Raw genomic sequence first — 26,087 nt, 5'->3', positions numbered from 1 at the left:
TTCCACCATTTGCAACTAATGAATATTTTGATAATCGATGAAACCGTCAACTATTTTTTTCGAGTGATTTATTAACCTGATATTAAAAATCACATTTTCAATTTCTTTTTCATTATTCAAACATTGAAGTTTTGGACAGTGGCTGGGTGGTTAGCGCGTCTGCGGCACAGTTCTGAGATTATGGTTTCAAATCTGGCTAACAGCCTTCCTGTGCAGAGTTTGCATTTCCTCCCTGTGCCTGCGTGGGTTTCCACCAGGCACTCTGGTGTCTCGCACATTCTAAAAGCATGAGTTGTTTATTGTTTATTGTTTATTACAAATTGTCCCTAGATATGAGTAAGTGTATGAATGGTTTTCTGTCTCTGTGTGCCCTGGGACTGGTTGGTAACCAGTTCAGGGTGTCCCCTGCCCATTGCCTGGAGATAGCTGGCATAGGCACCAGCACCCTCGAGACCCTCTTGAGGATGAGCGGGGACAATAATGGATGGATGAAGTTCTGGACAGATAAAAAATAGTGCACATAACAGCTGAATATTTTATAACAAACATTGAAAAGACATTTTTTTAAATCCAAGCGTTTGTCAAATAGCTTAACAATAAATAAAAATACATACAAATGTATGCTATACACCTGGAAATATGTAACGTACCTTTTTTATAAAGTACAAAACCGAGGCAACAACAGAGGAGAATGTGAGTACTTCGTCGGATCAATACCTGGTGCATTAAAATACAGTCTCAAGTCGCCCTCTGAGGGATTGAAGTGGTACTAAAAGCCTATCCCCTCAACAGACAAACAACTCTACAACGTCCCAACGAAATTCAATCCACTCTCATTTACATCAAATTATTATTAATTATTATATGCTGAGTGACACTTAAAACTGACACTTATGAAATTCAACTCTTTTAATAATCGATTGTAATCAATTTTATCGATTTGTTGTTGCAGCCCAGTGTGTTCTATTACAATGATCTTTTCATAGTACAATACTATCAATTTGTCATGGATTTATCGAAATCATCCATCATCATATCTAATTTTAGACTGCAGTTTTTCCTATTTGATTAAGTCTCATGGGTACGTTTCAGATGTGTGTTTCTCAGCAAACAACAGCAAAGAATGGCTGCGGAAGAATCTCGGTTCCTTCTCACAAATTGCTAACATCACGGACTTCTACCACCTCAACCCAAACTTCTCAGGCGTAAGTGACGCACGTCATACCTCAGCAAAGTGAAAACTGATTTGTGTTGAAAATCTTCTGTCCATGTCATCCGCAGCTGGCTGTTCTGAACCAGTTGACCTTAAGACAGACGGCTCAACTGATGCTGGAGCCTCTCCCGACGCCTCCTCAGAAGGACGTTGTCATTCAAGAGGTGTTTGATTATCTAGTGGAGTCCCCCAGAGAAAGACTACAAGGGGTCTTGCACGAAGTGATCCTGCAGTCTACCGAGGTGACTGATAATGACGATCAAGTTTCAGACCGCATTTCCCAAATTGGACAGTAAACTAAATCATTTTTATTTTGCAGGTTCAGCCTCCCTGTGCTGTCTCCAAAACTATGTAAGTATTTTTCTGAATTACTGAAATAAATGTAAACTTATTGAACTATGAGTGTTTTAAAAATGTTCATAAGGTTATTCATGTATTTTTGCTTATTATTTGAATTGATCTCAGAATCAGAATCAGAATCACCTTAATTATCATTGTATTACTACAACGGAATTATGGTTGCACTCCAGTTGGCAATATATACGATATAAAAAAATACAAAGATATCAAGTATTCACATCTAATTCAAAGTATTCACATTTAAAATAAAAACTATGCGCAACCGGGATATTGCACCTAAAACTGTGACAAAGTCAAAATGACAACTGAAATACCTTACTTTTCACATCGTTTTGGAAACGTATTCAAAGTGTAGATAAGGTAAAAATTACAATCTAAAAACATTTAACAGTACAAAAATAAAATACTTCTGCAAATACTGTTTTAGAACCAACAAGTCAAGAACTTCTAAACTAAAAACTATATACAATCTGAATATTGCACTTCATCTGGAATATTGCACTTTAAACCAGGGTGTTTCACTTTGACACAGGGGCTTTGAGCTCTAAAACTGTGTGTTTCTTGACTGCTGTTTATTGTGTTGATAGCTTTGGGGTAAAAGCTATCCCTCAGTCTGTTCGTCCAGGCCTTGTAGGATCTGAACCATTTGCCTGATGGTGGCAGTTCGAAAAGACGGTGGCTAAGGGTCAGATGTGTCTTCCAGGATGTGTTTAGCTCTGCTGAGGTAGCGAGAACTGGCAGTGTCCTCCGGGCTGGGCAGGGGGTAGCCTGTGATGTTTTGGGCCTGTCCACTGCAGAGCACCCACGCAGTGATGCAGAATGTTCGGATGCTCACCAAGGTTGGGCTGTAAAATTTCACCGGCAGCTTGTCTTTAAGGTTGTTCCTACTGAGAATTCTCAGGAAGTGTAGTTTCCGCTGGGCCTTCTTTATCACCGCCACAGTGTTAGCCAACCAGGAAATGTCCTCAAAAAATTGGCACTAGGAGCCGCTAAGAAATACACACTGTCCCTTTGATTATTTGTGCTACCGAGATGTTAAAAAAATGTTTACAATACATATTGTATCTTATAATTAGTTCCTTACATTCCGTAGTGCAGTGGTTAGCTTGTTCGCCTCATATGCAAAAGGTCCAGGGTTAAAGACTGTTCGGAAAAAAAAGGTTGGCCTGGTGAGGGATGGGCACCACCAGGCTGTACTTGCCCAAGACACACCAAAGGAAATGGTGCCCCTACGACCCGTGTGGTTAAGGGATACAACCAACATCCAACCGCACCTATATAAAATTATTATAAATAAATATATGAGGGTATGCACTTAAAAGGTTCATTCTACTCCCTTTGGGCACATGTTTATGTGTAGTGTAATTGTATTGTACAGCTGTTCTTTGTGCAAATAGTTTGTTGTTTATTGTTTCCTTTTGTCGGTTAATGATCAATGTTGTCTTTTTTGTGCGGCGCCTAAACAAAAAGCCACAAACAAATAGTAAACTGATTATTTTAAATGTATTTTTTAAATACAATATATAGATGCTGTTTTAAAGTTAGTTTTTTGTTTAGTAGGATTTTTTCCAGTCATTTCATCATCATCATTATTATTATTATTATTATTATTAGTGCTGCAACATCGAATCGATTGAAACTGATGATTAAAACCGTTGGCAAATAAAAAGATCATCGATTTGTTTTATCACGTGATTTATGAGCCACCAAAAACGTTGAATCAATGCAGATTAGATTTCGTTGTGATGCTGGGACTTGTAGTACCGCTTTGGTCCAGCAGAGAGCGCTAAGACAGATTTTATTAAAAAAAAACTACGTTTAATATTTTTACATACCACATTTTGAACATTGCATCATTTGCAAACAAAATTGACATGAAAGTTTCAACTTTGTAGTGTTTTACTGTTTCTTCATGAAACAAAGTAACAATTTTCAAGGGAACAAACTGAATTACAAAGAAAAACAATCGGAAAATAAGCACAAAATAAATTAAAAAGAAAAGTAATAATAATGACATGTCTAACTTTAGCAAAGGGGCAAATTCTTGAGCATGTATATCAATTGAATATTGGCAATGTTTATATGTTCTAAAACTTGAATATTTCAATAAATAGGAGGAAAATTAGAAACCAAAAATATTTGAAAAAAATAACAGACCTATTCACTGATTAGGAAGTTACTAATGAACATTTTTTTAAATTATTATGTATTGTGTTAGTCTTGAGCAGTTACAAAGAGTGATCGGGTCCGTGCCTCCTGACATGGAGCTTCTCATTCGGGAGAGCTTGGACCAACTCATCCAATCCACACCAGAAGGTAAAGCACTCATCCACTAGATGACCAATAAAAATCACAATATTGTTGTATAGTGGAGCTCCTCAACATGTGGTTTTTGTTTTCTCTCAGAGTGTTTACCTGACAACATCCAGGTGAGTTTTAATTTCAATGTATAGTCAACCTATGTTTGTCTTGGGGGTTCCTTACCAAAAAGAACACGTGATAGGCGAAATCTGTGAAGTAGAAATCTATATTTACTATTAGTATGCAATTAAATGATCTTTTATTCATTACAACCAAAGAACAAACCATTTTACAGACTTAAGCATATAAACATTTTTTCTAACTGACTACTGGACTTCCATAATAACTCCAATCATCAATGTGAACTGAAAAAGAAGGTACTGTTAGATAATCAGAATACAGAACAAATTGCAAATCATCGAGGTAGCAAGACTGAGAAAAGTGAGCCGTGGTATATTGAACATTTACAATGACTATATTCAATTTCAGAAACTTTAACCCTCTTTGTTTTTCCACAGTGCTTGACAATCCAGATTAATGGTAAGAATACACAGTATACTGTATATCTCATAATAAAAATGCTATATATCAAATCACAGTCATTTTTAGTACAAAATATTGTACCTAAAAGTAAATGTGAAGTGCCTAACAGGTTGTTTTTACAGTTTTTGTTGTGGGCATGGCATATGTTGCTAGGCAGATTACAGAGGAGACAAGCCATAGCTAGTGACAAGCTAAATGGCAATACTGTAACTGCTGTACTGACTCCACTATCTATTAGTTGCAGGCAAACTACTGCCTGTGGGCTACACTCGGCCTGTCATTAAAATATAATGATGATATACGGTAAATAAGATAATATATTATAGAAAAATCTATTTTTCATGGAGCATTCTTCTGTATTTTCTGTTGGGCATTCTACTTTGGAGAGGTTGTTAGGGCCTTAGTTTGTTGAAACGTGAAACAAGGTGTTAATTTACGATAGAAGATTGGATTCGAATGCTTGGAGTGGTCGCCAGAGGGAGTTAAAGACCCCATGAAAGCAGTCCCTGCAAAAGCAGATTTTTATCAATTTTGTTGGTTTTCATTTTAACCACTAGCTAAAGACACTCGCAGTGGCCTAAAGCACAACTGCGTAAATCTTCACGAGAATCCGTTCAGCCATTTCGGAGCCAATGAGTCACAGATCGGGATTTATAAAGTCGTTTATTTATGAAGACATATACGAATTTTGTTCAAAAAAGAACACATATGAGCTATCCCGATCGATTTTGAGTTTTTCAATTAAAAAAAAAATGCTATGTTTATCAAAAGGGATAGTATTATATGACTTTGCTTGAATCTGAATATTTTAAATCATATGAGATGAATTGGTCTATTTATAATCAAATGCAGTATAAAATTAAATGTAACATGTGCATGTATATATATTCCTAAGAGTATATCTATTCTTCATATACCGCCGAGGTATCTGATTCAAGACTATGTATCAAATGAATCGATCACTCAATCAATATTTTTTTCCTATTAGTCAGGCCCCTCTGCCAAACTTTTAAATCCAATGCAGCCCGCTACTCAAAAAGTTTGCCCAACCCAGTGTTACGATCTACATTACACCATTGTCACCTATAAAACTGACATAGGCAGTTGATAATTCTCTCTCTTTGCAATTTCACAGCAACTGACATCTGCAAAGGAATTAACAGGTACTGTATGCTCTAATAATAATGCACCATTCCCCGTCTTCATAATATGCTAACAATTAAATGCTAACCATGCAGCTCTGACCTTCATTTGGCCTTGAGCCAGTCTGAGAACGTCTCCTGCAACTTTTCCCTGGAGGAATATGCTTGTGCACAGGTTGCGTCTTTTCTATGGAAAATTGCATTTGTTTATTCAAAATTGTCTATGTGTACGCTAGTTTCTCTAACCTCTGTGAATGGTTAACTTTCTCTACCACACAAATAAATACATAAATATACAAATCAGACTGTGTATTTACGATTTGATTTATCTTCTATATCCAGCTGCACAACTTCACCGCCAATCAGTTGGCGTCTCTTCTGACGTGTAATTTCACCGGACACAGCAAACGATCCGTCATGCTATGGAAGGTCCTGCTTAGTAATCTTTCCTCCATCTTGGATCCAGCTTTGGATATTCTTGCTAGTATGGTCAGTAAACAAAGCAATTCAATATGATAAAAACTGAAAGACAATTCAATTCAATTTATCTGTTTTTGCGTAGCCTGAATACACAGTTGGACCCTCAGCACCAGAAATTTTGGATGTGATTGGTGAAATCCGTTTGGCTTTGCTGAGCGACGAACAGTTGGGGAACAGCACTGTCATCTCCAAGTGGTTCTCGGAACGACTGAAGGCCTTCTTGCCGGAGGCGTCCACAAATTTTCTGCGATGTTTGAGCCACAGAAATTTCAGCTGTCAATCATACCAACATATGTAAGCCCCAAGATGTAAAAAGTTGATTATAAAATTTATAATAAAACAAATAATTTAATCAATTCTAAAGTTGCTAATTATAAACTTAAAGGTAGTTGCATAGTTTGAGGTGTCCTTAAAATTGTGAAAGTTAAATATTTTCTCTTCTAAGTATGTGTTAACGATACCTAATAGAGTTCAAAGAGCCCTTACGCTTTATTTTCCATTGCACCTATTTGTTTTTATCTTAATTTTATCAGGCCTGTTCAGGGTGGAACAAACCCCCAAAAAGATTGAAAAAAGGACTTGATATGAGCTTTTTCATTTGAGTGTCACGAGTATCGCCGAAAAAGAGATCGCAGATCCCATTTTTAGATGTTCCAGTACGACACCAAGAAAGCACCCCACATCCCGATTGCATGCAAATCATGTCACTCTGCCTTTAAGCCTCCTGGCTTAAAGTCACTATTGCAACCTTCATTTTTCAATTGCCGCACCCTTCCTTTAACAGTAAAATTACTTAATTATATTGCTGAGTTTGGTCACACTGCTAACTAAGCCAAGCATAACCAGGATAATATATAATATAAGGTTTTTTTTATACTTAGCAAACTTAATTTTGTAATTGTGAAGGTTATAATTTCATGTCAAGTCAAGTCACATTTACTTATATATCCATTAATCACAAAAATGTCTCAAAGGACTGCACAGGATTACAATTACACCATTACATGATCTTAAACCAAAATGCGGGCAAGGAAAAACTCAAAACCTCAGCATGAGCAAAAAAGAAACCTTGAGACATTTCATGTTATATATGTATAATTCAACTTGCTCTTTTATGCCAAGTAGCTATTTTAGATCAACTGCCTGATTATGTTACAGATAACCATAAATGTTGACTCAAAATCTCATTTTCATGGCTTGGTAAAATCAATGTTGCCATCATAATGTGTATCACTAAAAATAAACATTTTATTAAACATCATTTAAAGTCAAACTCTTGGTGCCAAATAGCCAATGTTGGACAACCCGCTAATTGAGCTAAATATTAGAATGAGGATCAAAATTGCCTTTGTCGTCTATGATATCATCATGAGCATTGTTTACAATGAGATTATACACGACACTCCAGGATAAACATGTAATAAAGGCTTTAAAAAAAGATAAAAAAAAATGTCAGGATAAATAGACCAAAATATTTTTAAGGTAGTTCTTGAAGACTGGCATATGTTGCAAGTGCATTGTAACAATCGTGCAATGAAAAATGACATTTAGTCAATAGTCAATAAATAAGATATGAATTCCCATTTTTTCTATACATAGGCTATATACATTTTGAATTTTTTATATTTTTGTAAAGGCAGCACGGCGGCGCAGTGGTTAGCGCGTGTGCAGCACAGTTCTGAGGCCGTGAGATCAAACCTCCTGTGTGGAGTTTGCATGTTCTTCCCATGCTTGCGTGGGTTTCCTCCGGGCACTCCGGTTTCCTCCCACATTCAAAAAAACATGCATATCAGGTTAATTGGCCGGTTCAAATTGTCCCTAGTTGTGAATGAGCGAGTGAATTGTCTGTCCCTGTGTGTCCTGCGATTGGCTGGCAACCAGTTCAGGGTGTCCCCTGCCCACTGCCCGAAGATAGCTGGGATGGGCACCAGAGCCCCCGCGACCCTACTGAGGATAAGCGTTGCAGATAATGGATGGATATTTTTAACAAAATTAGCAGTAGCGGGATATGGTGCCTGTAAACATGAAATAATGTTAGTTAACTTAATTTTGTGATCACAGATTATATTACATTACCATTTTAAAAGTAAACATGTATATTCTAACCTGCTGTTTTAATGCCAATTGGCTCATCAAGCTAAACATTAGCAGGTAATGCTGACTGTAAAATCCAATTTTCAAAACTCAATAAAACATAATTTGTAATCATAATGTGTTTTACTTTAATAAGCTAATTATACTTAAAATGATATTATGCATATTACCTAAAACTCTTGATGCTAGTTGGCCAACAAGATGATTAAGCTAAACATTCGCGGGAAATGGTGCCTGTAAATGTAAAATCATGTGTATCATGGTGTAGTAAACATACTTTAATCGTATAATCATGAAGTGTACTACATTACTAGAAAATTTCTTGTATTATGTATAACTTTCTTGCTACAATAGATAATAAGGCAAAGATACTTGATAAAATGTTTTGGGGGGTTCTTTTTACTGGCAGTCTGGAGATCTTCACGCAACACTTTTACAACATCACCGACCCGGAATCCATCTTGGAGGAATTTGTTTTGAAGTTCCTTTCTCGCCCAGTCTCAGGTTAGTTTGGTAGTTCTGCACCTAACTTTTTTGTCTACATGTGATGCTCTCAAGTCAAAATAGATTATCCACCCCATTTCTATTTCATGGCTGTGGCTTCATAAGATAGGGGAGTTAACAAAATCCTGAGTGAAAATGTTAATCTTAGCGTCTGATTGTAAAAAAAAAAAAATGTAAATACATGAATAAATATATGATGTCTTGACGATGCAGGCCCAGGCTGCCTATCAGGATTTAACAGCAGTGCAGAATGGCTGATGGTGAATTTGGGTCAATTTTCCCAGTTTTTGATGCTTGACGAGATTCTGCAACTCAACCCAGAATTTAACGCTGTAGGTATTCTTCATTAATATCAATAGTGTACAAACAACGACATGATTACAGCCTTTTTTTAGTTTGAGGCATTGCCTCTTCTGTCTTCACGACAACGGTTGGACCTTCTGTTCGTCCCACCTCCCGGTCTCCCGGAGACAGACATCATCATCAACACACTTTTTGATCAGTTGACCAACTCTTCTGAAGAACGCTTGAAGATCCCTGAATTCCTCCGGCTCCTTGTCGGACAATTTCAACCGGTAAGGATTCTGAGGAACAACCAGTGGCGGTTAATTTTCAGAACCAAAATAGCTTTTTTACGATCGACACTTATTAGGGAGCTGCATTACAAAAGAGGTAGGAATTGTTGATGGTGACTTCGTTTTCTGTTCTTGTATTTTCAGCCATTCAATAGAAATCTTTCTTGTTCCTCCTTCAAAACTCTGTAAGTTCATATATGAAATACAGTATTGCTGCTTTGAAAATTGAAAAAAAAAAGTCAAGCTACTGTCTTTACCCCCCTTTAAATACTCCAGTTTCACACGATTGGATCAGGCACTGCTGATTGTTCCCAACCAAGTGGCAGCGTCCATTGCCTCTACCAAGTTGGAATTGGCCAATTTCCTTCCGCCTGGTAAGGCACGCACTATGTAAAACAAGATTTTAAGACCAAATATCAGTTTATAGTTTATTAAACACTCAAAATAAAGGAGATCTTGCAAAGGCAACAGAAAAGAACTGTACAAAAACCCTCATGACGCAAAAACTCCAACCTGTTCTGAAGGCCCTCCACCGAACCTCTTCTTTTTATCAAATCTCCTAGGTTACAATTAGCAAATCAGCCATAAGGTTTGTGGAAATACAAGAACAGCAACATGATTGGCCTATAGTGACAATGGTGTAAAAAGCACATAGTAGTCAAAATATAAAACATCAGTGGGCAATAATAGTCAAAATAAGAAACAACAGAGAGCCAAAATAACAAACAACTGTGTGCAATAATAGTCTAAATAACGAACAATCTTGGCATCCTAAACGATCTACTTTCCAGGTCTATATCCGAATAATACATGTGAACAAATTTTAGATTTACCTACCATTTCCCCTTTTTACATGTCTCACAAACAACATATTCTAAGCCGTTTTTATTTTTTGCAAACAGAATAAAAACAAATCCAAAAAACATTAAATGATTTACTTATAGTTGGGATATTTTATGGTATTTATGTATTGTCCCCCCCCCACATCTTTTTCTTCTTTAGGTTGTGCCATATACAGCACAGAGGTAAAGATCTATTTACACTTCCACTCTTAACTTGGATGTCATTAAAGTACGTTCTAACTATATTCAATCATTTTCTTAACCATCAGTGCACTGTAACTCCAATCAATGGTAAGTCATGGACACACTTGATCTGGAACATAATGCTTTACTGTCACTCATTTTTTCATGTTGTTTTCACAGCCACGGAGATATGTATGGCGGTCAACAGGTATGTTCACTTTGGACAGGAAAATCCTCACCAAAATTAGATGATTGCATAGCGAATAGTTTATAAGCCTTCAGTTTTGTGGAAATTGCCGTTTAATAATTCAAACAATGCCAATGACATTCTAACAACCTATCTAACCACAATATATAGATATTACACTGTAATTTTTTCTGATAGTTCTGTCATCCAGACTGCCATGTTTTTAATGATCCAGGAGAACATCTTAACATGACACTTTCCACTATTTCCAAACAGCAATACACTCCAACTGATGCTGGACAATGGTACACATGGAGGACATCTCTGCGACTTTACAGTGGAACAAGTAGCATGTGCCTCGGTAAATATCCTGCTCCTTGGTGGAATGAAGTTTTGATTTGGTTTTCAGTCACGTCTTGTCCACTCTGTTGTTTTCATGGCACAGCTGGAGGCACTAACAGCTCAAAATCTGGCCATGATCTTCACTTGCAACCGCTCAGCAGACTCCAGTGGCAGCCTACCTGTTTGGAAGCTCCTCCTCAGCAAATCTTCTTATCTACTGAATCAGTCCCTGGATTTTCTCACTAACATGGTAAGTCAATCGACAACAATTATCAAGTTCAGTTATACTGAATCAGTAAGTTTGATCATTGGAAATTATTATATTTCTTTTCAAATGTATGGTATGAGCTGTCATGTGGCTTTATATTGCAGACAACTGCCCCTTGGAATTCCTCAGCCTCTGTGATTTTAGATGCTATCCGAGAAGTCCAACTGGACACCTTGCCCGGATCCTATGTCAATGATCCCGATCTTATCCGACATTGGTTTTACCACAAGCTTCACCCATTCCTCCATGCAGTCTCGCCCAACTTTCTGTCATGTCTGATCACAAAAGATCTGAACTGCACCAGCTACCAACACATGTAAGATGAATTCAGTATATAAAATTGTAGAATTGTCTTTATGGTCATTGATAACAATGTTTAATTATTTTAACAAAATTATACATGTCACTCCTGGATGAACATGTAATAAAAGACTTAAAACAGCAAAATATGATTGAAAAAAGATTATTAGAATAAATAGGCAAATATTCAAATGGTAGTGCTTGGAGACTGGCCTAAGTTGTAAGTGCATCAGAACAACAGTGCAATTACCAACTGTGAAAAATTAACAGCATTTCCAAAATAACAGATAAAATATGAATACTCTCTTTCCTATACCTAGGCAAGATGAATATTTTTTTTCACGGTGTTGTGCACTTGTTTAGGGTGGTGATGGCTCTCTGAAGAAACTGTATTTGAGTCTGTTAGTGATTGTTTTAAATAACCTAGTCAAAGTCAAAGGGATGGTGGCCAGCTTGAGAGGAGTCATTTATGATGTTGCTGGCTCTGCTGCACATGTATGATAATTATTATTTGTGATACATATACTTTACAGTTTAAAAATAATTGAAATAATTTTCTAGAATTGTATAAATCACGAAATATGATTTTTCTTAATATAATATAATTTTGATTGTACTAAAATTCGACTATTTGGTCCTCATTTTAAGTATACTTTTCTTATTTTGATAATAAAAGAAATATATATGTTTTATGATCCCATTTTCTTAAAAATATTTTTATATTATACTATATATTTGGGGATTTGTTTGAAGTTAGATTTTAAATTCTTCAAAATCAGCAATGTAGCAACGATATTAATCATTCTATACGGAAGATAAAGACCAGAAATTATAATAATGAGTCGTGATCTGGTAAAACAGGCACCCTTGTGATTGCATCAACTTTTTCCTGACTACAGTGTGCAAGCTTTGAGTCGCGTCCAGCCAAATATGAGCCTCGCCGTTCAGGAGTCGATTCTAACACATTTCGTCAAGATCTTCCTGACCCATAACAGCACAGCTGGTGAGTTTTATGGATTCCGGGTCCAATTTCTCACATTTTGAACTGGAAATGATCATTCATGCTTTTGTCTTCTCATGTCTTGGCTAGTTTTCTAGCTAAGGACGTAACAAATCACAGTTGGGATCAATATTTCAGAATGTATTCTAATCAATGTGGTTGACACCATTGTAATTGAAATTATTGCCATGAACATTGTTACCAACCAGATTGTTTTCGTGAACGGGGACAGGAGGAGAACCCAAATGCGTGACGTTTCACACACAAGTCTTTTATTTTACGGGAAATTCTGGCGTGGAATGACAGAAAGCGAGAGGTCGACGAATTGCCCGAGCAGATATCGGACAAATGGGGTCGATACCGGACAGGACAGCACAGACAGGATTGATATCACAACAGTATATTGAAATTAAACAGAACAAAAATAGACTGGAACAATACCGGACAGGAAACGCAGCCATTATACCGGACAGAGTCAAAACCCACGTCTTGCGGGGAAGAGGTTTGTTGACGGACTGACAAAGGGAGAGTGAGAGCACTGAGCTAAAATAGAAGGGAAGCCAATCGATCAACGAGCTGCAGCACGGGCAGGGCCGATTGGGCGCCATGGCTACCGTGACAATTATACGTGGCACTCCAGGATAAACACTTACAGTAATAAAGACTTAAAAGAGACAAATAAAACAAAAAAGAGGTAGAGGTTGGAGGGGTGGGCAGGATACATCTGGCCAGCTACAATGTTAAAAATAAAGTGATAATATGTCTAAAAATTATAAAAATTAAAAGTTCTACTGATGAAAATTTCTGAATTTGGTGCCACTTTTGTCCCTGTCGTCTCCAACATTGAAACAGCTATCTACATTTATAAAATTTGCTATTTTTATCATATATTTGTTTTATTTATCAAGATATTTATCAAATGTTATAAAAACAAAGCTTTATTGTATTTTGAGTTTTTCAATGTACATTATCAAATTCAGTGCTTTGAAAAGGGACATTATTTATTACTTTTTCTTTAACTCTGAGCATTTCAAAGCTAAATGGATTAAATGGTTTATCTTTCCGTATCAAAAATAAAATATAAGAAAAAAAATAAAGTACTGTATACAGACAATAAAGAATGTCTCCACGTCTGTTTATTTCTAAATGAAAACATCGCTATCCTAAAAATTCTTATTCTGAACTGAATTTGGAAAAAATGCGGAAATCTTTTTAAAAATGCCAGAAAAAAAAGACAGACCTTCTTCATCTTTTTCACTCATGTACAGCCAAAGTAATTCGTTGATGCAAAAAAATAAAATCAATATTTTTTTTTCCTACCAGCTCTTTTCCAAAATGTTTTAACCCAATGCTGCCCGGGTCTCAAAATGTTCGCCCACCCATGTTGTAACTGCATCGTAATATTAGCGCAACAGACATTAGTGCAATGATATATATAGTAACACTATTCAAAGTCTTGTATGCTTTTTTAGGGGAGAATATATAGTTGTGAATCTTCTTGATTCTTTTTATAATAGAAAATCTGAAACGACTTGGTTAAAATCCCAATTTTGTTGGCGTGTGTCTTAACTATATAGATCCCGGCTGCTTATCGGGACTCAACAGCAGCACAGAATGGCTGATAGTGAACCTGGGTCCATTTTCCCACTTTTTAACCCTCGATGAGATCCTTCAACTAAACCCAGACTTCAATCCTGTAAGATATCACTTTGAACAACTATTGTACCCGTTGGAAGAACTATTCAAATATTATGAAAAATCATTATTTTTAGCTGGAGGCATTGCCTCTTTTGTCTTTGCGGCAACGGCTGGACCTTCTGTTAGTTCCACCTCCCGGCCTCCCGGAGAGGGACATCATCATCAACACTCTCTTTGATCAGCTGACTAACTCGCCTGAGGAACGTTTGAAGATCCCTGAATTCCTCATGCACCTTGTCGAACAACTTAGACTGGTGAGGAATGATCTGTGGTGGGTTTGAACATGGAATTTGTTCTGTATCGGAAACAGGACCTCAAAAGCTCCATTGCCATTCCTACTTCTCAGCTCGACTAAAACAACCTCTTTTTGTTCTTGCATTTTCAGCCACTCAATGGAAACCTTTCTTGTTCGTCTTTCAAAACTCTGTGAGTTTGCACAACATTTCTAGAAGACATTATGATTGTGGGTTTAGGTTTGGTAGTGCTGTTTTAGAAATGAACAAAGAACAATGATATGTTCACTTTAAAATTGAGACATAGACTTAACATTAGAATTGTCTTTATTGTTGTTGATAACAAGAACAATGTTTACAACAAGTTTAGACATGGCACCCCAGGATAAAGACTTAAAAGACAAAGATAAGATATAAAAGAATGTCAGGATAAATAGGCAAGACTGTTTACAAGGTAGTGCTTTGGAATTGGCTTTAGTTTTAAATACATTGAAGCTTTATTTATGTCTTGCTTTAGTTTTACACGACTGGACCTGGCTATGCCAATCGTTCCTCTCCACGTGGCAGCGTCCATCACCTCCATCAAGTTGGAAATGGCCCAACTCCTCCCGCATGGTAAGATACGTATTAAATCACATGGGATTTCTGTCAGAGCCAGAAAAGGAGGAGGACCCAGATGCGTAACGTTTTCACACAAGCTTTATTTTACGGGAGTAGGGCAGTCATGCGCGTGAACAAAAACACCAGTGATTTGGCGATCGCTGGGCGGAAGAAGTAAGACAGAAGTCCGGCGTGGAAAAACAGGAAGCCAGAGGCCGACGAGATTAATACCAGATACACGATCAGATACCGGACAGACGGGGTCGATACCGGACAGGACGAGACAGACCGGATCGATACCAGATACACAAGCAGATAGCGGACAGACGGGGTCAATACCGGACAGGACAGGACAGACAGGATCAATACCAGTTACTGGGGACCGGAGTCAGATATAAGACAGGACGAGACAGACGGGATCGATACCGGGTACTGGAGACTGGCGCAAGATATTGGCCCGGACAAGACAGGTGGAATCGATACCGGAGACTGTAGCAAGATATCACACAGGACGAGACAGACGGGATCGATACCAGACACTGGAGACTATAGTCAGATAACAAACAGAACGAGATAGACAGGATCGATACCCGATACTGGAGACTGGAGTCAGATAACAAACAGGACGAGAAAGACGGGATCGATACCAGACGCTGGAGACTGGAGTCAGATATCAAACAGGACGAGATAGACGGGATCGATACCGGACAGGATACATAAGCTGGATACCGGACAGAGTCAAAACACATGCTTTGCGGGTGCAAAGGTTCGTTGACGGACTGACAAGGGTTGAGTGAGAGCATTGAGCTTAAATAGGAGGAAAGCCAATCAGGCAAGGAGCCGCAGCTGGTGCCAAATGGGCGGGTCCATGTGAGGGCAATGGGCAACCCTGACAATATCAATACCACCGTCAAATATACCTGCAAAAATGCGCATTAGTCAATGTCCTCTTTATCTTGTATTTTGTTGTAAAATTTGAATTTGTGTATTTTCCAGATTGTGTCATATACAGCGCAGAGGTAAAGATGCACATCAGCACTCTTTAAATTGTTTTGATGCAATATAAATAGATTTTAACCATATTCAATCGGTTTCTCAATCATTAGTGCACTTCAACTCCAGTCAATGGTAAGTCATTTTCATAATTGATATGGAACGAAATGCTTTACTGTCACTCATTTTTTTCATGTTGTTTTTTCAAAGCCACGGAGATATGTATGGCGGTCAACAGGTGAGTTCAGTTTAGACTCAACATCCACCCACCCAAAATGCATCTTATCAACTTCCACTATTTCTAAACAGCACATCGCTCCAGCTACTGTTGGACAACAACACGCATGGAGAACATCTCTGCGACTTTGCAGTGGAGCAAGTGGCTTGTGCATCTGTAAATAACCGCTTCCTGGTGAAATAAGGTTTTATTCTTACCTTCTGTCATGATTCACTCTCTCTGTGGTTTTATGTCACAGCTGACGGGGCTAACAGCTCAAGATCTGGCCATGATCTTTACGTGCAATCGCACAGCCAACTCCATTGGCAGCCTACCCGTCTGGAAGCTCCTCCTCAGCAAATCTTCTTTTTTGCTGAACCAGTCCCTGGACCTACTCGCTAACATGGTAGGAAAAAGAAACCATTATTTTTAACCTCAGTGACAATCAGAAATGATCATCTATGGATTTTTGCTACACAGTCACAACAAGCTCTCTTAACTCTCTTGCGGGCTTTGTTTTACAGACAATTGACCCTTGGATTTCCTCAGCCTCTGTGATTTTGGATGCTATCCAAGAAGTCCAACTGAATACTTTGCCAGGATCCTACGTCAATGATCCTGAACTTATCGAGCTTTGGTTCGACCACAGGCTTCGCCCATTTCTCCACGCTGTCTCGCCTGAATTCCTGTCATGTCTCCTAACAAAAGAATTGAACTGCACCAGCTATCAACACATGTAAGACATTGATTTGTAGCTTGAATTCAATACTGCCTTGATACAGCTATGCTGTGCAATGCAAATTACTGTGTTCCATTGTGCAAGGATTTTTCCTATTTTAAGTCTTTTTTTTCTGATTTTACTTTGTTTTTCCAGTATAACAATAATTTTAAATAGTTTTTCTACCCCAAAAAATAAGAATGATACTGAAAACGAGCACAGTATATGAAATGGCTAATGGCAGACAATTTTCCCGATTTTAAAGGGACAGTATGTAATATTTAGTGCTTCCTAGACGAATAAAAAAACGTTTATTGAGTAAAGAAAACATTAATATGAATACTATGCAAAAATACATGAACTATCATACCAATATTATTTTCTCTTAAAAAAAAAAAAAAAAAAAAATATATATATATATATATATATATATATATATATATATCCAAAAACATGCATTCAGGTGAATTGGCCGGTCCAAATTGTCCCTAGGTGTGAATGAGCGAGTGAGTTGTCTGTCCCCGTGTGCCCTGCGATTGGCTGGAAACCAGTTCAGGGTGTCCCCTGCCCACTGCCCGATGATTGCTGGGATGGGCTCCAACACCCCCGCGACCCTACTGAGGATAAGCGGTGCAGCTAATGAGATGGGAGATGAGATATATATATATATATATATATATATATATATATATATATATATATATATATATATATATATATATATATATGTCCCTTGCCCACTGCCCGAATATAGCTGGGATGGACTCATGCACCCCCGCAACCCTACTGAGGATAAGCGGTGCGGATAATGGATGGATGGATGTAAAATATTAATATATTAATTACTTCTTCAAAAAATACTAAATTTAGATGGAAGCCCCATTATTGGCCGACAGTGACAATGGTGCCTTTTTAACTTCAACCGTTTGTTTCCAACTGCAGTTTGCGGGTTCTAAGTCACGTTCAACCAAACATGAGCCTCCCGGTTCAGATTTCTGTTCTAACACGCTTCGTCAAGATCTTCCTGACCCTCAACAACACAGGCGGTGAGTTTGTCCCGCTTCAAAATACCATATTCCCATGCTTATATTGATTTTATATCTGATAGAGAAAACACCATTATCACAGTGGCGTGCCGTAGAATTTACAGTCACGCCTTGACTCCAGTCTGAATTTGTGATGTGACTTTCGCGGACAAACCAGCTCTATGGGCTGTTTCTTAAAAGTGTAATTTCCGATTTTATTTGTGAGTCCTCGGGTGAAGTAGTGTTTTGGGCCGGGGCGGCAGTAGCTCAGGAGGTAGAGCGCTCGTCTTGGGATCAAGGGATCCCAGTTCGAATCCCGGCTTGTCCATGTTACATGTCGAAGTGTCCTTGGGTAAGACACTGAACCCCTAATACCCCTAATAAGCAGGTTAGCGCCTTACATGGCTGCAAGGCCGCTATTGGGAAATGTGGAGCACATTGTAAAGCGCTTTGGGAAGTCATTGACTTGAAAAGCGCTACATAAATGCAGATCATTTCATCCCGGCCACCACTGCATGCCCGGTTGGCCAGATCACTCTTGCTGTACTGCAGTCCGCTTTCTGGTGTTCCGGCTGGACTGCGCGAGAGGAGAGTAGTGGGGAGTAGCAGGGGCAACAGACACAAAATCATGTAATTGTAATGAAATCTAAGTTTAACAAGACTGTATTGACAGTAGGGCTTAAGATATTACCTCAAGGCTGAAAGTGGCAGCCAAAACCTTTTCCTGCATGCGCAAGGCTTGCTCGCTCTGGATTTGTCCAACCTCTCGCTGTTAAATCATCTAACCTCTCTACTTAATTTGTCATTTTTGTACACGTGTATAAAGAAGGAAATGTCAACACATCTGACCCTCAATTTCCGAAAATGTATCAATAATACATATGAAGTTAAAATAAGTATAGACACTACTCTACTTACGAACGATCGTAAATTGCTTCAGTGTGTGTTTGAAGTTTATATAAGTATGTTTAGGAACCTGTATTGTTTTGTTCTAAAAAATAAAAATTTAATAAAATAATATGCTCTATGAAAATAAATAACGTTGAATGCCCTGCGATTGGCTGGCAACCAGTTCAGGGTGTCCCCTGCCCACTGCCCGATGATTGCTGGGATGGGCTCCAGCACTACCGCGACCCTACTGAGGATAAGCGGTGCAGCTAATGAGATGAGATGAGATGAGATGAGTTGAACTTACTTTTGGAAAATTCGCTTCAAGAGGTCCTCCTCCGTGGTAGAAAGTGGCTGAAAAAAGTGTTCCGACCGTTTTCTCAACTGCATCAAGCTTTCTTATTCCAATTTAATTTCAAAAGAAACGGCTCACCTCTTTTTTACACTTGACACCAAACATATTGAATGGATGCACGAGATATTAAACAATAAAAATGTCAAAGTTCTTAGCGCTGGAAATAGTATAGACATAGACAGTATAGAATATTTCCACACAAACTAGTAAAATGAAGCAGATTTTTTTTCTTCCGGGTGGATGCTGGGTGACACGACGGTAGCGACAGAAAGAAGCACTACAGTAATTGCTCCTCGGAAATAGGTGCGACCAATACAAAATCTAACTTACCGCAATGTCCGGAAATTTTTCGACAACCCCAAAAAAAATTTTCATATCTACCGTTTTACCTAAGTCGAATGGTCGTAAGTAGGGGAGCGTCTGCATCTAGTAAAGGTTGGAGTCTCTGAAAAAGAATACTGTACAATAGGGTCAAAGTCATGGCTATGAGTACTGTACAGTGGTGCAAAAGTGCAAGAGGAGCAGCTAAACAGATGTGCAAAGTGGGCAGTAGTGTTTATTATACAGTAAAAATAAAATAAAAAATAATAATTTAACCTGACCGTGGGCCACCACCGCACACCTAGTTCTGTGTCCCATGGCACTGTACTCGCCAAATCAGCCAAAATCAGTCTATTTTTGTGAAAGCGTTGGCGTTTCTGTAGGCCTTCCAGAATCCAAATTTAAACAAACTCAGGATCTGATTGGTTGAATCAGCAGTTTCATTTTCACTTGTTCCGTCTGATGAAAGCATGCAGATCCTGCTCTGCAGGCCTCAGGTTAGATTTTTAAACTTAGCAATGTTGTAGAAATTGGAGGTCCGATAATCGAGAGAAAAGTCTTCTCATATGTGGATAAGAGAAATAGACAGGAGCCAGCCTCGTTACGGAGGGAGATGTCACTTTATTGATGCGTCAATAAAGATCTCACAGAGCTAGGAACATGACAATGTATTTAAAGCTGGTAGTGACGATTAGGCTTCGATTGAGTACACCCCAAAAGGCGGTCCTGTATCACGTATCAAGTACAGAGCGTCCCGTCCCTTGCACGCTATCTTCAAGGAAACTTAATGTCTGCCAAGAGTATCTTCAAGGATGTCTACCCGACCGTTTCCCACTACTGTAAGCAAGTCTTTCTAAATTTCTACATGTATGCAAATCCATTCTACATTTGCAAGTGTATTTACCACAACATATCCCCCCTTTTTTTTTTTTTTTTTTTTTTTTTTCTTCTGTTACCTTATCCCCCCTTTTGGGAGTTTATACTCCCATTTTGAATGGAAATTAAAATTGAAAATCAATACAGAGTAGTGGCAAAGCACCACAAATCATAGATATCAATACACGGACAGAGCTCACGCGAATCGAAAATAAAATAAAATTCTGGCGGTCAGCCTGCTGTGATCACTCTAACCTTCATTGTTCATGCTTCATTTACAAAAATCCCCAACACTCCAAACATCTGACCCATGCACTAACCCCCCCTTCATTCATCTTTATCCGCACATACTGGACCATACACGTGGACCGCCGACGGCCGATCGGCACGTGACAAAGGCAAATGAACAATTGAACTGATAAGTGACAACAAATTTTGGTAACAGTCGTCGATACACTTCAAGATGAGTGCATGACTGGACAGTGACACAGTGCACACATTGGCCACCGGCCCGACCCCCGCGAACAACTTGAAGACCATGCACTGTCGTATTCGTCAACGGGTCTCATGAAGTCAGATGTTGGAGTGAGTGTTCATCCCAGCAGGCATCACGCTCAGTTTCCATGCAGCCAAAAACCCGGAAGCGACGATGCATCCTGACCATCCCAGACAGCAGCTTGCTCCCCGGCAGTGTGACATACCAACAAAAGAATCACAATCAGAAACCAATATATTTGTTGCTGTTATTCCTAGTGCTATATAGTGTGTTGCGTGTTTAACAATAGTGCTAATTGATATCGTATTCAGTCCAGATCATCATATGTGTCTCTTTCCGCAGATGCTCCATTTTTTATTATAATGTAGACTGACTATTAACGTTGCCAGATAAAATTCAAGGTGTTGAATTTAGTTGAGTCATCTGTTCCTCCTCACTAAGGAATAGGCTTGGATATTTAATCACTAACTGTGCTAATTGAGCTTCCGCCACCCTAGTATTAGCCACTACTGTCATTTGTTCTCCAAAAGTCTTAAGCATTCCTCTTTTAAGAATAGGTATGGCACAGAAACACAACAAACACATAATTATTACGACAGTTAGTACAAAAATTTCCCCCTTCGCTAACATACCACCCCAGTACCCAAATGTAGACGAGAACCAATCAAAAGAAATACTGTTCTTCTCAGTATTCACTGTCACTTCATTGCTCAACTCACGAATTTTTGACAGTGCTTTTTGTGAAGCTTCCTGCTTCGGCTGTGTTTAAAGGTATATAAGTACAGCATTCCTCCTTTATCATATGACACACGCCTCCTTTACTGGCTAAAAGAAAATCGCTTTGCTCTCCTACTGCACTAAAGGCCTCGTTAATGTAATTCATAAAACGTTGCTGGTTGTAATAAATGTAATTAATCCATTCTGCGTTCTTATTCGGAGTTATCCAGATAAATATCGATTCTAATCCAGACTTAATTTTATTCCTAGCTTTAAATTCTTCTGGAATTCCTCTCGGTTGTCCGATGGTATCTAGCTATACACGTCCACCCGGAATATATGTTCTCTATACTGCGGCCAATTGTCAACAAAAATATTTCATTCAATTACCTTTTCCCCTTTACATTCCTTTCTTTTGTCACTTGCATGTCCCCCTCTTCTCTTTTCCTCAACGCCTACTTTCTTTTCCCCTTCTTACATTCATTTACTAACTTTTATCTTTCTGTATTTGTAACTTCCTTACTTGCTCTGCCAACAATCCATTTTCTACATAACTTTCCCTTCTCCTACGCCCTCTAACACATGCTCTTTAGCCCACTAGTTTAATGGGAAATTGACATATAACCATCTCACTTATTTATTTATTTATTTATTTATTTATTTATTTATTTATTTTTTTCTTTCCAAACCAACTCAATCTACTATCTTAGCTTCACCTACTCAATGTGAAAATGACGTGCATTGATCTACAATGTTCCATCTTACTCATTTTTATTCGACTCAATGAATTTTTCCTCCATATTCAATGAAAAGAAAGTATTTACTCACGCTTTTCCACTATTTTCGTATAACAATGCTTCTCATTCTCAAATTACTCCATTCCAATTCACTCAATTGGATTTTTCCTCGTCTCAATGAGCACTGTATTGTTCCCTTTTTCCTTTTCCTTCGATATTTTTCTGTTAATCCTTTCAGTTACGTGGGCCGATTAAACGCTGGACAACCATATAGACAAGAAAGATAAGAATACAGGAAAGAATACAAACACTTACAACATTGAACAAACATAAAACATAAAACAAGACAGATGGCCCACAAAAATTTAAGTTAATTAGTCTAATTAAGTCAGTGCACATTGAGGCCATGTGCCTACACAACTACCGAGTTAGGGTTATGGTTTTCCTCTCCCACACAATTTCCCGAATTTTACGTACTGGCCGTGCACTCATTTTTGGCCGTCGGCGTTGTAACCTCACTCTTCAGTGCTGTCGCCGTGGGTGTAGGTTTCTCTGGACTTTGGTGTGTCGGTACCCTTCTCGCCTGTATCGTCACATTAAGGTTTAGCATATTATCCGTCACTTTAGCCTGTACTGTCGTTAACACATTTGGTTTCTGGTAGTCCATCGGCACTCCGACTGGTTGCACGTCTTTATATTTATTTTAAGTGAAAATCAAAATCCCCACTATAAGATGCCCTATCCATTTTGAGCATTCTATCCCAAAATTCTAACTAGAAGATAAACAATTTATTTTTTAAATTGTCAGTTCTAAATTTCAAATTTTGCTTTTTCACTAAATACAGTCACTGGATCAGTTTAACCATTATCCTTGTCAGAATCATTTACCCTGATTTGAGTGTTTGAGTGTTCTCTTTTGTAGATTGATCACATCCGAGAAAAAAAATTTGTATGCACTTTTTATTTGCATTTTCTTTTGATTTTCAACGTGTTATCTTGCTGTTGGCCATTCCCCTCGAGGCAGATGACCAGGATAGATTGTTAAATTGTCAATTTAACCCAAGAAAAGACGTTTTTATTGTTATGATTCACTCTTTGTTTTGCCTTTTATAAAAATCATAACCTATATATGATCTTTTCAGTAAGTAAATTTGTTCAAAATAACAGTATTTTGCAAAGAAAGCAGGTAATTCACGCTCAAAGTGAATGATTTTGCCAAAAATAAAAAATACCATCCCAAAATGTTCTCAATGTGGGCGATTTGCTAATGGTGAATGGTTATCTTAATTGATTTTTGTTAATCAATTTGACAAACATTGCAAATTTTGTAATATTACAACATTTCTTCTGTGTAATATTTTTCTATCCGTCCAAATTTCGTAATTTGAATCTCAAAAAACAGTTATATGGAGAGCTTATTCAGAAGACAATTTTTCATCAATTTCGGAAAAAAATAGGTTTTAACTTATTTTTACGGAATGTCTCAACTTCCCCCCTGAGTTAAAACCTAAGTTCACAATCTATGTCTCTCTTTCGTCTGACTCATCCCATAATACTCGGAATTTCAGTAATTCAAACTTGTCTTCTATCGCAATCGCACTATTTATACACGTCCTTCTACTCAATCAAGGAAGCAAGGTTTAGGGCGCTCTGAGGAGAGGGATGACTGAGTATGGGCGCCAAGAGTGGACTGAGAGTGTGATCGTGGCCACTGTGTTGTGCGGTGCAGAGACGATTCAGTTTTATTAAGACGACAGCAGTGTGCGTGCGTGTGTGTGTTGTCGTATCGATACTAATAACTAAATGGAGTGGAATGGAACTATGATGACTATAACATGAGACCAAACGAGACGTCACGCTCTATAGAGAATTTATCGACCTATTTCATCATCGCCTACAATCAGCTCAAAATTTTTTCCCAACATTCTGCTTCTTAGAAAGAACCTAAAAAGAAATCCGTCATTAAAAGCGCAATTAACCACCAGTCCATCGTCCCAAAAACAATGGTTCTAAGTCAAGGGTGGGCAAACTTTTGGCGTCACGAGCCTGGGGACACACCCAGTTTTTCTCATTTACAGTTATGATGTTATATTTCATTATATTTATTTCATGTTTATCTATTTTGTGTATATGTATGAACCCCTACTGAACACCAGCATACCTTCAGGGCAATTGCAGTTGATTCAACAAGGTTCGTTTGCTTTCGGAACGGACTAATCCCGTTTCAATCCAATTGATTCAAATTGATAATGTGTTTCGATTTACAATAGTTTCATCATTCCATATTTACTGCTAGAACCAATTAAACTTATAAGTAGAGGTACAACTGTGTTATTGTAGTTGTGCACGTATGTAGTATTTCTGTCATGTCCAGCATGGTCGCCGTGGCGACCGTCTAATTTGCGTGTGTCCTTCTTAAGGGCTTGCCCAATCTGAGTAAAAGCCTGTTTTATGAGTATTCCTAGTCTGAGTTCCTGTTTGCCTGTAGGCCTGTTGCTGTTTTGTTTTCTCCCTGAGCGTTGGACAATTTTGCTGAATAGAAGTAACTGGTCGTTAAGCGATTGAGTTTTGGTCCGGTCTGCACTTAACTCAACCATTCCTGCAGTAGTATCTTATAATATTTACAAAATAAGATTCTGTAATATTTTCGAAGTCTGTTGTAGTATTTTTGAAGGATTTTTTTTTTAGTAGCGCTAGTATTAATGCTGTTGTAGTTTTGTAGCAGTATTCTTGCAGAATTTCTGTAGTTGGTCTTTTTAGAATTATAGCCGTACCATATACTATGTCCCGGTTTTCAAGCTCTATATTCCATTTTCTAGCAATTTCATAGAATTTCTGTAGTAGGATTTACATTATTGTAATATTTTACCATCCCATTTCTTGTTCTCCTTAGGTTTACTGCACATGAATGGCTGGATTAAACCCTAGAGGTTTAATTCTGACCCAATTGTGGAAAAATGTATTTGATAATGTTACTTCCGGCGCCGTCACGAATGGCAGCCACTCCAGCAGCTCCCGTGTTATTTTCGCTACTTTTGTGATTTATTTATTTGTTTATTTATTTTTGCTTACTTTATCAGTGCCTTGCAACACTTGGATTACTTTCTATCCTATGGATATGGGTTTCATCTCGCAAAAATACGTACATTAAACAACACCACCTACATTGGACATTACTGAATCTTACTGCAATATGTATTCTGTGTAGCACTATTTAGTTACTCTATATAACATGCTAAAGTGGGCATTTGCACGTCACACTGGGTATTTGTATATTGTATTCTTTTAGCTTTATTATTGTATTGTTCTCAGCTCAGGGATGCTGCTGGAAATGTGAATTTCCCTCAGGGGATGAGTAAAGTATCTATCTATCTATCTATCTGATTAATTCGTTCACCCCTGTGCTCAGCATTTTTTTCTATAACAACATTTTATGTATTGCGTGGTACGTATCTTCTTATTCTAAAGCAAAACAACATGTTATGTCTATGTTTATTTGCCTACAATTAGATATTCATCTTTTTAATAATTTTCTCTTATTTTTATAGCTTATCTATAAAGATACTGTTATATGTTTTGCACAATGCCGACAACTTTTTTGCACTACAATGACTATTTTTAGACCAAATGCATATTACACAAACCTCAACTGTATGTAACATTTTAAATGCACATTCTTGTGTAAATATTGTATTAATTATAACTATAACCTTATCTTTTCCGTTCCTTTACCTAACTCTGAAGATGGAGTGTCATGCCAAATTTAATTGTCAGTTACAATATGTGAACCCGTTTTGTAACTATGTCCGTAAAGGTATATTCCATTCCATCATAAATGGTCTGGATTTATATAGTGCTTTTCAAGACCCTGGGGAACTC

General features: G+C 37.9%; 1 protein-coding gene across 1 annotated transcript in view; it reads left to right on the top strand.

Annotated features, from left to right (window-relative positions):
* Window positions 1–26,087, top strand: part of LOC148361209 (uncharacterized) — an 87,192-nt gene that overhangs the window by 26,520 nt on the left and 34,585 nt on the right. Inside the window, exons 16-48 of the mRNA XM_088341944.1 lie at window positions 1,093–1,205; window positions 1,282–1,455; window positions 1,533–1,564; window positions 3,792–3,889; window positions 3,980–4,002; window positions 4,393–4,414; window positions 5,553–5,580; window positions 5,656–5,734; window positions 5,902–6,048; window positions 6,122–6,333; window positions 8,543–8,637; window positions 8,851–8,969; window positions 9,033–9,212; window positions 9,357–9,397; window positions 9,489–9,586; window positions 10,215–10,237; window positions 10,324–10,345; window positions 10,418–10,445; window positions 10,701–10,785; window positions 10,870–11,016; window positions 11,139–11,350; window positions 12,234–12,337; window positions 13,912–14,030; window positions 14,107–14,286; window positions 14,418–14,458; window positions 14,783–14,880; window positions 15,862–15,884; window positions 15,972–15,993; window positions 16,069–16,096; window positions 16,168–16,252; window positions 16,335–16,481; window positions 16,600–16,811; window positions 17,736–17,839. Coding sequence (XP_088198070.1) covers window positions 1,093–1,205; window positions 1,282–1,455; window positions 1,533–1,564; window positions 3,792–3,889; window positions 3,980–4,002; window positions 4,393–4,414; window positions 5,553–5,580; window positions 5,656–5,734; window positions 5,902–6,048; window positions 6,122–6,333; window positions 8,543–8,637; window positions 8,851–8,969; window positions 9,033–9,212; window positions 9,357–9,397; window positions 9,489–9,586; window positions 10,215–10,237; window positions 10,324–10,345; window positions 10,418–10,445; window positions 10,701–10,785; window positions 10,870–11,016; window positions 11,139–11,350; window positions 12,234–12,337; window positions 13,912–14,030; window positions 14,107–14,286; window positions 14,418–14,458; window positions 14,783–14,880; window positions 15,862–15,884; window positions 15,972–15,993; window positions 16,069–16,096; window positions 16,168–16,252; window positions 16,335–16,481; window positions 16,600–16,811; window positions 17,736–17,839 — 3,141 coding nt within the window. The remainder of the gene's footprint in view (window positions 1–1,092; window positions 1,206–1,281; window positions 1,456–1,532; window positions 1,565–3,791; window positions 3,890–3,979; window positions 4,003–4,392; window positions 4,415–5,552; window positions 5,581–5,655; window positions 5,735–5,901; window positions 6,049–6,121; window positions 6,334–8,542; window positions 8,638–8,850; window positions 8,970–9,032; window positions 9,213–9,356; window positions 9,398–9,488; window positions 9,587–10,214; window positions 10,238–10,323; window positions 10,346–10,417; window positions 10,446–10,700; window positions 10,786–10,869; window positions 11,017–11,138; window positions 11,351–12,233; window positions 12,338–13,911; window positions 14,031–14,106; window positions 14,287–14,417; window positions 14,459–14,782; window positions 14,881–15,861; window positions 15,885–15,971; window positions 15,994–16,068; window positions 16,097–16,167; window positions 16,253–16,334; window positions 16,482–16,599; window positions 16,812–17,735; window positions 17,840–26,087) is intronic.

Source organism: Urocampus carinirostris, chromosome 8 (assembly GCF_059441175.1).
Source record: "Urocampus carinirostris isolate Australia breed hairy pipefish chromosome 8, RoL_Ucar_1.0, whole genome shotgun sequence".
NCBI lineage: Eukaryota > Metazoa > Chordata > Actinopteri > Syngnathiformes > Syngnathidae > Urocampus > Urocampus carinirostris.
This window is presented reverse-complemented; position numbering and strand designations above follow the sequence as displayed.